At 57.8% G+C, this 12,869-nt stretch overlaps 1 protein-coding gene across 1 annotated transcript; it reads left to right on the top strand.

The window, feature by feature from the left end:
* The first annotated feature begins 3,148 nt into the window (after positions 1-3,148).
* Positions 3,149-12,341, top strand: FKBP1A (FKBP prolyl isomerase 1A). Its single transcript, XM_069034608.1, has 5 exons — positions 3,149-3,258; positions 3,365-3,412; positions 9,322-9,434; positions 10,153-10,305; positions 11,310-12,341. The coding sequence occupies exons 1-4, from the start codon at positions 3,222-3,224 to the stop codon at positions 10,279-10,281; spliced, it is 327 nt and encodes a 108-aa protein (XP_068890709.1). The 5' UTR covers positions 3,149-3,221; the 3' UTR covers positions 10,282-10,305; positions 11,310-12,341.
* Positions 12,342-12,869: the final 528 nt, after the last annotated feature.

The following is a 12,869-nucleotide window of genomic DNA, read 5'->3' as shown; positions in this document are numbered from 1 at the left end:
GCACCCCCACATCTCTCCTGGCAACAGTGAGGGGGCAGTGGGGGGAGAGGGGGAAATCAGCCATCCCAGGGCTGTAGCGCTGGGCTGGGCTCAGCCTTGTGCAGAGGCAGAGAGGGAGGCTGGTTATTTTTAGGGCTGGAGCTGGATCTGACCGTAGGCTGACCTTGCAGCTCTCCAGTCTGGTGCACACTGGCAGAATTTGAGCAAATTGCTCCCCAGTTGTGAGATGAATTAATGCAAAGCCTTAAGTCTCATGGTGCAACGCTATGATCAATGAGGTGATTGGGTTTGAGAGCGGTGTCAGGATGGTCACAGCAGCCCTGGTTCAAAACCATTTCTCTGATGCACAAGAACATCACGTTTTTCTCTTTTTTACCTTTATTGTTGTTTAGTTTTCTGGAGTGTGAAGGCTCTTCCTTGGGATCACCCGGCTCATCCTGGTCAGGTGTTGGGATGTACTGCACTCTGCCACTGCCTCGCTTCCAGTCTGGCTGCCTCTGGATTTAGGAACAGTACAGGGGCAGGGTCACCGCCCTGCTCCTGCTGCCCACACTATTGCTCATCCAAGCCAGGTGCCACTGGCCGCCTTGCCCACCTGAGCACACACTGGCTCATGTTCAGCTGCTGTTATTCAGAACCCCCAGGTCTCCTCCCAGATTTCCAGCCACTTTGTCCCAAGCCTGGAGCACTGCATGTGGTTGCTGTGACCTGAGGGCAGGACCTAGCACTTGTCCTTGTTAAATCTCATACCTCTGGCCTTGGACCATCGATTCAGCCTGCCCAGATCCTCTGTGGATCCGTCCTGCCCTCCAGCAAATCTGCAGCTGCTGGTGTGTGTGGTGCCTGCCAGCCCACTGCTGCCTGGGGTGCTTCTGTAGCTCAAATAATGTCCCTTTTATTTTTTACAGTATTAAATCTGAATGATCACGCTTGTCCCTCTTGGCATTTCTGACTTTGTGAGTTCTATCAGCGGATGATCCAGAGGGCAGGGAGTGACCGGGGCAGAATTCACTAGTTTTCAAGACTTTGTGCTTTCTCCAGAGTTTAGGCAGCAGAATCTGACCTGAATCTGTCCTGAGTCTGACCAGCTGGACCCTGAGCAGTGAGGGGTTGGTCAAACCTGGCTGAGCTCCTTGCCCCTGTTGAAACACTGCTTGTTGCAGTGACCTTGCTGCTGGTAAGATGAGCAGCTTATACCATGGAGTTAAAAAAAACCAAACCAAAACACCCCACCCAGAGCGAGAGCTGCTGTGCCTGACGTGTGCAAGCGTGCCTGTGCCAGCGAGGTGAGGGCTCCAGCATGGGCTTACATCCAGAAGCATTTTCCCCTTTCAGATCCTTGTTTATCACTAGTTCTTGCTGGGAGAGCAGGCCCAGCTCTCGGCAAAGACAGCATTAATAAGTAGGGATGAGAACATGCCCCTTTTCCTACCCTGTTGTTTTTCACCTTGACTCAGGGCCTCACACATCTGCCCTGCTGATGTGGAAAGTCAGGGACTGCCAGCACCATCGGTGTGCTGGAGCTTTAATGTAAAACATAATGCTGTGGCATCAAACAAGAAAAAAAACCCCACCCTTGGTATTTCAGTATTTAAAAGATACAAGCAAGGGACAAAAGCAATTAAAACTTGTTTCATGCTATTATCTGTTATTTTAAGAATCTCCTCCTCTTGTGTCCCATTTTAATGCACTTGCTGAGAATCCTGGCTTTTTATTAGTCTCTTGGTTGTCCTTGGAACTTCACTGTTCCCTTGTGGAGGCTCAAGTTCACCTCCTTGAAGTAAAGAAATAGGACGCTTTGAGGCAAAAATCCTGCGCCTGGAGTGATTCTTTTTTTGACCAAAAAAGAAAATAGTTGCTGCCGTTGTCAGAAAAAAGTCCTTTTGATTGTTCAAACCTGCATCTCTTCTGCTGAGCCTGTCCCAGCGATGCAGGGCTAGCACTGACCTCCATCTGCACAGTGGGGAGCAGCATTAATCACAGAATCATTACAGTTAGAAAAGACACTTAAGATCATCAAGTCCCAGCATGACCAAGGCCACCACTAAACCATGTCCCCATGTGCCACATCCACATGTCTTTTAAATTCCTTGAGGAATGATGACTCCACTGCTCTGAGCAGCCTGCACCAGTGTCTGATCAGCCTTTTGAATAAAATTTCCTCAATATCCAGCCTAAACCTCCTCTTAGCACAACTTGAGGCATTTTTTCTTGTCCTGTCCCTTGTTCCTTGGGAGCAGAGCCTGACCCCCCCCCCCGGCTGCACCCTCCTGTCAGGGAGTTGTAGGGAACAAGGAGGCACTGAGCTTCCTTTTCTCCAGTGCGAGCCCCCGCAGCTCCCTCAGTGGCTGCTGGTGCTCCAGACCCTTTCCCAGCTCCATTCCCTTCCCTGGACACGCTCCAGCTTCTCAGTGTCCTTCTTGAAGTGGGGTGCCCAGAACTGATGCCAGGACTCGGGGTGCCTCAGCAGTACCGAGCACGGGGGACGGGCACTGCTCTGGTCCTGCTGGCCACACTGGGGAGGGCACAAGCCAGGATGCTGCTGGCCTTTGCCGCTGGGGTTCTCAAGGAGCCCTGGATCTGCACTGCAGCCCTTTACTGTGTCCAGTTCGGAGGAAAAAGGGACAGGACGAGAGGACATGGTCTTAGGATGCACCAGGGGAGGTTTAGGTTGGACATTACGTGAAATTCCTTCACAGAAAGGGTGGTTAGACCTTGGAATGGGCTGCCCAGCAAGGCGGTGGAGTCACTATCCCTGAAGGTGTTGAAGGAAAGACTGGACACGGCGCTCCGTGCCCTGCTCTAGTTGACAGGGTGGTGTTGGGTCACAGGTTGAACTCGGTGATCTCAGAGGCCTTTTCCAAACTAACCGACTCCGTGACTCTGTGCTGGGCCACGCACACCGCAGCTGTGCGGGCTGGAAATGGCGATAAAGGGGCAAAGCCCGCAGGGCCCCGCGCCCGGGGGTCCCTCGGGCCGGGCCTCCGTTCCCCCGGCAACGGCGCGGTGCCGAGATGGCGGCGGGGCGGGAGATGGCGGCGGCCAGGGCGGCACTGCCGGGCGGGATCTATGGAAGTGACGGGCGGGCTCCATGGCGGGGCGGGCGGGCTTTATGGAAGTGACGGGCGGGCTTTATGGCGGTGACCGTCGCGGCTGCGCACACGCGGCCCCTCCTCCGTCGGGCTGCGGGCGCTGCGGGTGCGAGGGGCACCGGCACCGGCATGGGCGTGCATGTGGAGACCATCGCCCCCGGCGACGGTGAGCCGCGGCGAGCCCGCTCCCCCCCACCCCTTCTCCCTGCCCTCCCCGCGGGTCCCGGTGCCGGTCCCGGTGCCGCGGGGTGACGGCGCGTGTCTCCCCGCAGGGCGGACGTTCCCCAAGCGCGGCCAGACCTGCGTGGTGCACTACACGGGTGAGTGCGGGGCGGCCCCGCCAGCCCGGGAGCGGAGGGGCGGGAGGGTCGGACCGGCCCGGACACCGAGGGAGCGGGGCCTGCCGCCCCCCCCGCCCCCGGCTGCCTGCGGGGACCCCGGCCCCGGCGGCTCGGATGGGCCGCGGCCCTCCACGGGGAAAGAGGGGTCCGGGCCGCCACGGGGGCCTTTCCCGGGGGGCGCGGATGAGCCCCAGGGTGGGGATGGGGGTCCTGTCGGTGCCCCGTGGCCGTGGGGAGGCCCCGTTGTCCCCGTCTCTCCTGCAGCCTTATCAATGGAGGGGCCTTTCTCACACGTATCCAGCCTTCTTTTTGGGGGTGCACCGGGGAACAACCCAGAGGAGACCCCAGGGTGCAGGCGGGGGCACCCCGGATAGAGCCCTGGGGGGTCCCAGGGCAGCCGAGACCCGCGGGCTGTGGGGCGGCCGAGCCCAGAGCCCTCTCGGGCTCTGTGAGTCACCCCCCGGGAGCTTTGGGGTCCGCTTCTTCAGAGCGGGGTCCCTCCTGGCACAGCTCCCTGCAGGAGTGCAGTCGCCCTCCCCAGTCCTGCCCCAGCCTCTTCTCCCTTGTGGGGTGACACCAGGGGTACCCGTGGGGCCACCCCAGACCTGCATCCTGGGTTTTTTGGGGGGACCCTGGTGTGGGTAACCAGGGCGTTGTTTGGTGGTCAGGGTAGTGCTTCGATGAGGGGTTGCCCCAAAGGCAGGGAGGGTCATGTCCTCCAGCAGCCTTCTGCAAGCTGGAGGGGAAAAACGCCAACCTTGGGACCCCAAAAAATGCTTTGGGAGTCACTCTGGAGGCTCTTGTCCCCCTCGCCTGCCTTTTGTACAGCGTTGGCTCATCGGGGTGGTAAAAATGAGTTAACGACTCATTTGTGACTGTTTTTGCTAATAACCAATTCCTCTTCCTGCCCCAGTGCTTTTTGCCTCCCCGTGCTCCCCTTGGGGGGCTGGGGGTGCCCCTCTCTGCGGAGCGGGGCCCGGCCTGCCGGGAGGGCTCGGCGGGCATCCAGCCCATCTGCTGCTTCTCCATCTCCCCTGTCCTTCCCGTTCCCTCGTCAGCAGGGAGAGGAAGCAGCTTGGTCTGCCCGGCCGCCCCGTTTCCTCTGCCGGTGGAAGAACAAAGAGAGGCTGGCAGGCAGTCAAGTGGCTCCCGGTGGGCCAGTCCTGCCGCCTGCCAGCCCTCTCGGCTCCCAACCCTCTGGCTCCCTGCGCTGGCTCTCCCCTCCTGCGGCGCTGCTGGAGCTTGGCTACTCTCCCCAACTCTGGCCCCCACCCCGGCAGATCTGCTTGGGGTCACCAGCATCCTGTCCCCATGTCACGTTGTTTCAGGCAAAGTGCTACGTGGTGACTCGCTCACAACGGACCCTCCCCAGCAGCAGCGATCTGCTGCGCCTGGGAGGGGTTCTCTAATTTCCTTTATTTTATTTTTTTGTTATTACTGTCTCCATTTGTCCTTTATCCCCACCCCCGTTCCGTCTGCAGGCAGCTCCTGCCCCCCCGCCTCAGCAGGCAGCAGGAATCAAACACCTCCAGGCCCTGATGCCTATTCCCTGCATCAGCAGCGCGGTTCCTGCAGCCAGCCCTGCCAGAGACAGGAGCGGGGCTTGGCTCATGGGAAACCTTACAAACCTTTGATTCCTGACCCGGTTGTGGCGCTCACTGATCCCAGAGCAACATCAGGGATGGTGGCAGAGTGCAGTGCTGGAGGTGCCAAGCTCCAGGACTCCTTCCAGAGCCCTGTGTTGGCTCCATCCCTGGCTGCCCTTTGCTCCAGTGCTGGGGAGATCCAGCCTGTGGTGTGCGGGAGGCAGCTCTCGCTGTACTGGGTTATGGATGCACAGTGGTTTGGGTAAAAACCACTTGGGGAAAAAACAGTGATCCAAGGGTGAGGGACTGTGGGGGGCCAGCTTGGTCAGACAGTGGCTGGTGCTGCTTCTGTCTGTGCCCAAGCTCCTGCTCCATGGGGCTTGGCCCTGCCAAGAGCATCCCAGGATGGACAGACAGCCCTGGTGTGGAAGGGCAGTGCAGAGGAAAGAGGTGGAGAGAAGAGCAACCTCTGGGCCTCCTCCTTGGCAGGAGATGGCAGTTTCTTATGCTGGGGTTGCAGAGATGGAAATGTATGGGGGGAGCTGGTGGAATTGGACCTGTTGCCCCTCCTTCCTTCCAGGTCTTGGGTCTCTTTGGAGAGCTCATGCCATGGGGTGTCCGAAAGAGCCTTTGATGTGAAATCTGCTACGTAGGGCTCTTAAAGGAACTAAATCAAGGGTAAAGTTCCCCGATGTGCACGGTGTGTTCAGGATTGCTTGCAGCAACTGGCATGGGATGGAAGGGAGTGTGGGAGTGAATCAGTGGGGAGAGGATGTGGGTTGGGGGCCAACAGAGCTGAGCCCCCCTGAGTCAGAGCAGGGAGCAGAGTGGGGTGCTGTACACTTGGGGGTCCTGCAGTGCTCTTGCCAGGGGGATCTGTTGTGTGGGGAGACTGTGGGCACCCCACTGCACTTCGGGAGGGGAAATGAGGGTACATGGTTAATTCTGGGGAGTGCCAGGACAAGAGCAAGTCTGACATGGATTGGCCAAATGGGTTTGCCTGCGTGGCAAAACACACTCAGCATGTGGGGTCTCTGAGGCAGGTGGGCTTGGAGCAGAGAGGGATACTGGGGAAAACTGCCTTTCTCCAGCAGGATAGCACCGAGGGGACTGCTGTCCTCCCTAGCGACTGTGCACAACCCCTGGGGCAATGGTGCTGCTCTTGATGCTCTGGGTGCTGCTCTCGTTGCTCTCCCGCTGCTCAGCGAGTGCCCTGCCGTTGTGAGGTGTTTCCTCCCAAGGTGTGCGACTGCCGGTCCATGGCTGTGGCAGCTGTGGGAGCTCAGCGCCGTCTCCTGCAGTCCCTTCCCTGCCTGCGTTGGGGTCCTCTGTCCTGCCAGGCCTCAATAATGGTGGGCTGTGGGTGATGATGGGGTGGACTTGGTGATGGGGAGTGCTGGTGGGGGCAGGATTGAACCTCATGCAGGCATCCCTGCCCTGAGCAGGGGTTTGGAGCATGCTGGGTATTCCAGGGCTTCTTGCAAGGGTTTTCCATCTTGTCCCAGCTGGAGCAGAGGTGCCTGCCCCACTGCTCTGGTCTCTTCCTGCCTCTCCTAGGGAGGCTGGCTCTGTGCCGGAGCCCCTGGGCAATGGCCGTGCCAAGGATCAGCACCCCGAGGGGACGGAGGGGGTGCGGGTGGGGCTCTGCACCCCCGGCAGAACCCGACCCGGCAGGTTTGTCCCAGGGCTGACTCTGCCTGCTCCAGCACTGCTCTCCGCCGCCTCTGCCCGCCCAGGGGGGCCCGGAGCCAAGTCGCACGTTGCAGCCGGCGTCTCCCAGCTCCTGCCTGCCAACTGTGGCAGAGACCTGGCAGGGCCACGCTGCCCAGCTGGGGCTGGGGCTATGCTCAAGCCCCCATTCTGTCCCATGGCTGCTGCAGCCTCAACAGTAGTGCTCCCTGCTCTTCCTCACTGTGATTCCCTGAGACCCCTTGGGGTCTATATAGCCCAGCTGGGATCTCAGGGGGGCTCAAATCCTTCAGGGCGGGAGCCAGGGCAAGTGGGTCTCCATAATCCACCTCTGTGGGCTCTGTCCTCCTAGCAGGACTGGGGGTGACAAGCATGGAGCCCTGTCAGGGGCTTGGATGAGCTGGGATGTGCCAGGGGCTGTCTGCTGCTCCTGGGGCTCTGCTGGGGCTGCTGCTTTTGTCAGAGGATGCTTTGCCTTCATAATAGCTTTCAGATCTCGTTATCTCCTTGCTCAGGGATGGCAGGGATGAGCAAATGGTTGCACATACTTGTCCAGGGCTGGAGAAATCTCCCAGGAGGCTTGCGGGCAGAGGAAGTTCCTGAGATGAGGATGCCGACTCCGAAGCATTGGAGCCTCTTTGTTTTACCCACTGGCATGATGGGGGAGCATGGCAGCCCCATGCTGGGGAGCTAGGACACACTCCCACATATGACCTTCTCCATCCTGGTCTGGGAGAGCTGAGTGATTGATCCCTCAGGCTGCTGCAACCACCATAGTCCATCAGTCCCTCTCTTCTGCAGCCAGGGAGCTGCCAGCTCTGAAATGCTTCCTGAGGCTGGATTGGGACAGGTGAGCTTGGCAGCAGGGTCGGGCAGCGCCGTCCACTCCTGTGCAAGGTTGGCAGCATCTCCTGCACTGCTGCTGATGCCTCTGCATTCCCCTGGTCAGGACATCAAATGGGATGCACTCCTGCAGGCTGTGGATGCCCCAGGAGCATCCCAGTAGTCCCTGCTTGCTGTGACGAGCAGGGGGTTGTGCTGCTTGGCCCCCAGGGTTTGTCCTTGGTGGGTGTCCAGGGAGAAGGGTGGCAGAGAGCTGTCCCCTCTGTCCTTGCTCAGCCACCCCGGCTCGTTGCAGCGCCGGAGGGCTCAGAGCCGAGTCGGGGTCAGCTGGGGCCGCAGCCAGGCAGCGCTGCTGGTGCCAGCCGGCATGGCCTGCCCTGTGTCCCTGCTGCCAGGCGGGAGGAAGGCCAGCAAGGAGCAGTGCCAGACAGAGCTGGAAGCATGTTCAGCGACAAGAGGTTTATCCTGGAAGGAGGAAATGAGAGAACTCCAGATTTACTATTCCAAAGTCCAGGGCTACAGCGTGACCGGCTGAGCTGACGCTCGACACCCTGGAGAAGGGATTTTTGCTGTCTGTTAAATAAAAAACTTAATTCTACTCCCTGAGAGGAGCCCACAGGTCTCGGTGCTTGCTGCCCCTGCAAAAGTGATGTATTTTCTCCCATTCCCTTCTTTCCATTCAGCATTTCCCATCCCTGTGGCTGCTGGTCCCTGTGTACCATTCCCTCTGGTCACAGTGCAAGCAGGGGCTGAGGTCCCCCATCCCATCTTTTTCACAGACACATTTTCCCTTGCACACATACCCTGGCAAAGGGAAGTCAAACTGCCCCATGCCTTCCTGAGGAAGTTTGGTTTTTCAAGACTGTAAAGCAGTTTCCAGTCAGGATAACAGGTTTTTCAGGCTTATTTGGGAAGTGAAGAAATGAAAAGCATTTGGAAGAGAGTTTAATTTTGCTCTTATCACACAGGGTTTATTGTACAGGGCACTGGCTGTGTTAATGCAGAGCTGGAACTGCCTTATAGGAGCTGACTGGTGGAGTTACTGCTCCTATAAGGCAGCGCCAGCTTCAAGATTCCCCAAGAAGGTCAGGCAGGGAGCAAGGGAGGGGAGGAAATTCCTCCTTAGCTCATGTTGGGGAGTTATATTTAGCTCTGGGGATATCAGCCTGGCTCATGCTGGGGAATGAGGGCTGCCCCATGCACACGCATCCAGCACTTGGTGCTGCCTCTCCCCATCGTCATTCCTGGGTCCAGGAGGGATTTGGCTTAGATCAGCAGCTCACAGCTGGGCACAGGCAGGGCTGGAGGCCAGTCACAGCCTCCAGATGGGGCTCTGGAGTGTCATCGATGTTTTGGGTGCCTGAAGGGGGAAGCCTGACAAGGAGTGAGAGGCGTGTTTTCTGGTGGGATGGGAAGCACAAGGTCAGATCCTGCTGCCTGATAAACGGCTGACGGTAGTGCTGCAAGGTGGGCAGGATTTTCTTCTTCCATCCATCTGTTTCCCTGTCAGTCCTTGGTTCTGGCCCAGAGGAGCACTTCTCTTTGGGCCAAAACAGTTAAGAATCATCCTTCCCTGCCCTAGGATGGGTGATGCCCTGGGGGTTTCCTTCCTGTACAGGTGTTTCCCAGGGAAAAGGAGGATGAGCTGAGACACATCTTTGACTCAGAGCCATGTGACTGTCACCTGCTCGAGCTGCCAGGTCACAGCATCTCACCTTGGTGTGTGTGGCTCTGTCCCTGTATTACCATCATCTCCATCTCTCTCCCCAGGTATGCTGGAGGATGGGAAGAAGTTCGATTCCTCCCGCGACAGGAACAAGCCGTTCAAGTTTGTGATGGGCAAGCAGGAGGTGATCCGTGGCTGGGAGGAAGGAGTTGCTCAGGTGCCCGGAGCTCCTCCGCCTCGCGCTCCCCACGCCAGGCTGTGCTGCGCCGGGAGCTTCAGCGTGGGCAGGAATCAGTGTGCATGCAGCTTGTTCCCTGTTTTATTATTTTTTTATTTTATTCCCCTGTTCCACCCCCTCGGCGCTGGGAGGTGTGGGTGTGAATATCACCTTCTGCATTGCCACCTGCCAGCTGGCAGGAATGGAGCCGGGCCAGGCCCCAGCAACACCTACGGCACGTCGGTGACTCAGCGGTGACATTTCTGCACTGAGTCAGCTCTGGAGGAGCACGGCGGGAGCGCTCAGGCCTCCTGGGCTCCGGAGCCCACGCGGAGGGAGGGCTGGTGGGCACAGCGCAGCTCCAGGCTGTGATCCCACGCTGTGGGCACGGCAAAGCTTCGGCTCCTGCCCGCGTGACACTGCTCACTCTGTGCCACACTGGCAACACAAACACAAGGATGCTGGTGGCAGGAGGGAATGGCCTGGCATTCCCTGCCTTCCCTCATGTGAAGGGCATCTCAAGCCCTGCTCCTTTTCCAGCCTGTGCTGCCTACCTTTTGCCCCTGACATTCTTCCCGTTCCTCTGGTTTGTGCAGCCTGGGTCCTTGCTCTTGCCCAGTGTAGGGAAAGCAGTGGGGACAGATGTGTGTCCCTCCTGTCACTCAACTGGCAGTTGTGCCCATCTCCTGACATCCCTGTGTTTCTGTCCCTGCCCCAGATGAGTGTTGGTCAGCGAGCAAAGATGACCATCTCTCCAGATTACGCCTATGGCTCTACTGGCCACCCAGGGATCATCCCACCAAACGCCACTCTAATTTTTGACGTGGAGCTCATGAAATTGGAATGACCCATCCCAGCACCCTGTCCTCGGGTAAGGAGGGGCAGCTTCTGGCAGGGACTGTGTGGACTGGGGACAGGTCAAGGCCCCAGTGTTTGATCTTGGGACAGTGTGGAGAGGTGGGATGGGAGCAAGAGGGGGGGAGTGGGTGGTAATGGGGAATAGGAGAAGGACAAGGTAGGTCTCTAGCTGTGGGTAGAAGTTGCTCTTGGGAGTCTGGTGAGCTGGGGTTCAGATCACTGCAGCGGTAAATGCGAATTTCCCAGCCTGGCAGAGCGGGTTCATGTCATGGAGGTGTTGTGGTGCCAATTGTTTGTGCCTTGGGTTCTGAGTGTTGTTGCTGCACCCCCTCCTGCCTCTCATGCTGCCAGGGCATAGGGCTGATGGTGTGGGCAGGAGGCTGTGAGTATGACCCAAGGGTTGGAGCACTCCTTCTATGGAGATGGGCTGAGAGTTGGAGTTGCTCAGCCTGGACAAGAGAAGGCTCTGGGGAAACCTTGGAGGACCTTCCAGAGCCTAAAGGGGCTCCAAGAGAGGTGGAGAGGGACTTTACACAAGGCAGAACGGCTTCACACTGACAGGGCAAGGTTAGATTGGATAGTAGGAAGATATTTTTCCCTGTGAGGGTGGAGAGGCCCTGTCGTAGGCTGTCTAGAGAAATTGTGGGTGCCCCATCTCGGGAAGTATCCAAGGCCAGGTTGGATGGGGCTTGGAGCAACCTGGTCTAGTGGAAGGTGTGCCTGTCCTGGCACACCTGTGCCAGAATGCTGGAACAAGATGGGTCTTTAAGGTCCCTTCCAACCCAGCCCATTCTGTGATTCTGTGGGGCTCTGCTCTGGGGTGTGTGGTCCCCATGGTGTGGGCAGGGTGGGGCTGTGCTCCCCCCTGTGATCACTTGGGGCTTGACTGCTGCCCTGAGGGCCTGGTGTGGTTTGTGTGGAGGCTGCCATGCCCTGGGCACGTTCCCTCCTCCTCCTCCTCCTCCTCCTCAGCTGGGCAGGCAGCTCTGTCACGCTGCCTCTCCTCTCTCCCCACAGGTTTGGCACATGGAGGAATCCAGAATCTCAGCTTCAAGAAGAGTGCACATGACTTTGTACGGAGCTTTTCCTGATAGTCCACTACACTCATTGTATAACCTTACACCTTGATTGAATGCCTTTGGTCACTAAGCTTTGCGTCTGACTCTTCCTCCTTGTATCGTGTTTTTATGTCTTTTTAAACTATACGCCGTAAACCTCAACTCTTTTTGGGTCAAGTTCTTAATCTTATTTTTGTTCCAGGTGTAGACTATGTTTTCCCAGTAGCACGCATATGGGCTGACCTTAGATAGGAGTCATTTGAACAAAAGGAACCCTGTTAGTTACTCGTTTTGGTGCAGATTTATGGTGTTTTCAAACCAGAAATTGCTGCTGCTGCAAAAGCCATAGGCAGAGTGAGGTTGTCGAGGCTGAAGGGATGCAGAGAGCAAGGTAGCACTAGGATTGTTTATAGGAATTCTGCCTGGAATGGGACAGCGAGGGAGCTTGGCCTTTCCCTGCTCCCCCAGGAGCATCACTGTGGGCATTGTGGGTTTGCTCTGGGGAAGGAGGGCTGCTCTGCTCCTGCTTCACCCTGCCATCTCACGGTGGGCCTGCCTTCCCCTCCAGACCACTTTTGGATTTAGGGAGTTGGGTTTCCACCAGAGCTCCACTACACCCTGAAAATCCCATAGCATGGAGCTTTCTTTAAAGAAAAAGGAAAACTGGACAAAGGGAAGGTGCTGTCTGCAGGGGAGGTGGTGAGGGCTCAACTCAACAAAAATGCCCCTGTCCTCCTTCTTCCCCATGGAAAGGAGCCATCAGCCCCCCGTTGTCCCTGCTCTGAGCACACCTGCCCGGTCTCTCCTGCCACCTGATGCTGGTCATCGCTGCTTGCCTGGTGTCACAGGACGCATAGCTGTCCCCTGTGCCCCCTCCCTCTGCCCTGCCCAGTCCATTGGTAACAAATTCCCGCCGGTCACTTCCTTCTCCGCCGCACAAAGGTATCCAGTTTATGATCGCAATAAAAACGCTTTATGCTGGCTTTTCTCAGCCCTGTGTCCTGGAGGTTTTTCCCTCGCCCGTCTGTCGCTCAGCGCAGCAGGGGCTGGGCTGGGCTCATGGGGTGCCGTGGGTGCTGTGTAGGGTGCTTTGGGTGCTGCTCTGGTTTTGTAGGGTGCTGTGCCAGGCTCGTGGGGTGCTGTGGGTGCTGTGCCAGCTCATGGGGTGCTGTGGGTGCCGTGCCAGCTCATGGGGTGCTGTGCCAGGGTTGTTGTGCTGTGCTGCTGTGCCTTAGTATGAGGCTCAGGTGCTCGGCCCTGGGAGCACAGTGGGATGCCTGGGGCTCCTGTGCTCTGTGGGGTGGTGATGCTGGCCCGCTGGAATTTGCATAATTAATTGCCTCACCATAACCTGTTAAGCGTTGTGCCCTTGTGGCTGTGACTCAGCCCAGACTGGAAGCATGAAGGGCAGATGGATGCATGTTCCCAGGGTCCTTGCAGCTCCAGGGAACCCTGTGCATACATCTCCCTGGATTTATTTCAGTCCTTTTTGAAAGCTGGACATGGCACATGGGGCACA

The sequence above is a fragment of the Aphelocoma coerulescens genome, chromosome 20 (genome assembly GCF_041296385.1).
Source record: "Aphelocoma coerulescens isolate FSJ_1873_10779 chromosome 20, UR_Acoe_1.0, whole genome shotgun sequence".
Classification (NCBI taxonomy): Eukaryota; Metazoa; Chordata; class Aves; order Passeriformes; family Corvidae; genus Aphelocoma; species Aphelocoma coerulescens.
The sequence above is the reverse complement of the archived record's forward strand: the minus strand, read 5'-3'. Positions and strand labels throughout refer to the sequence as shown.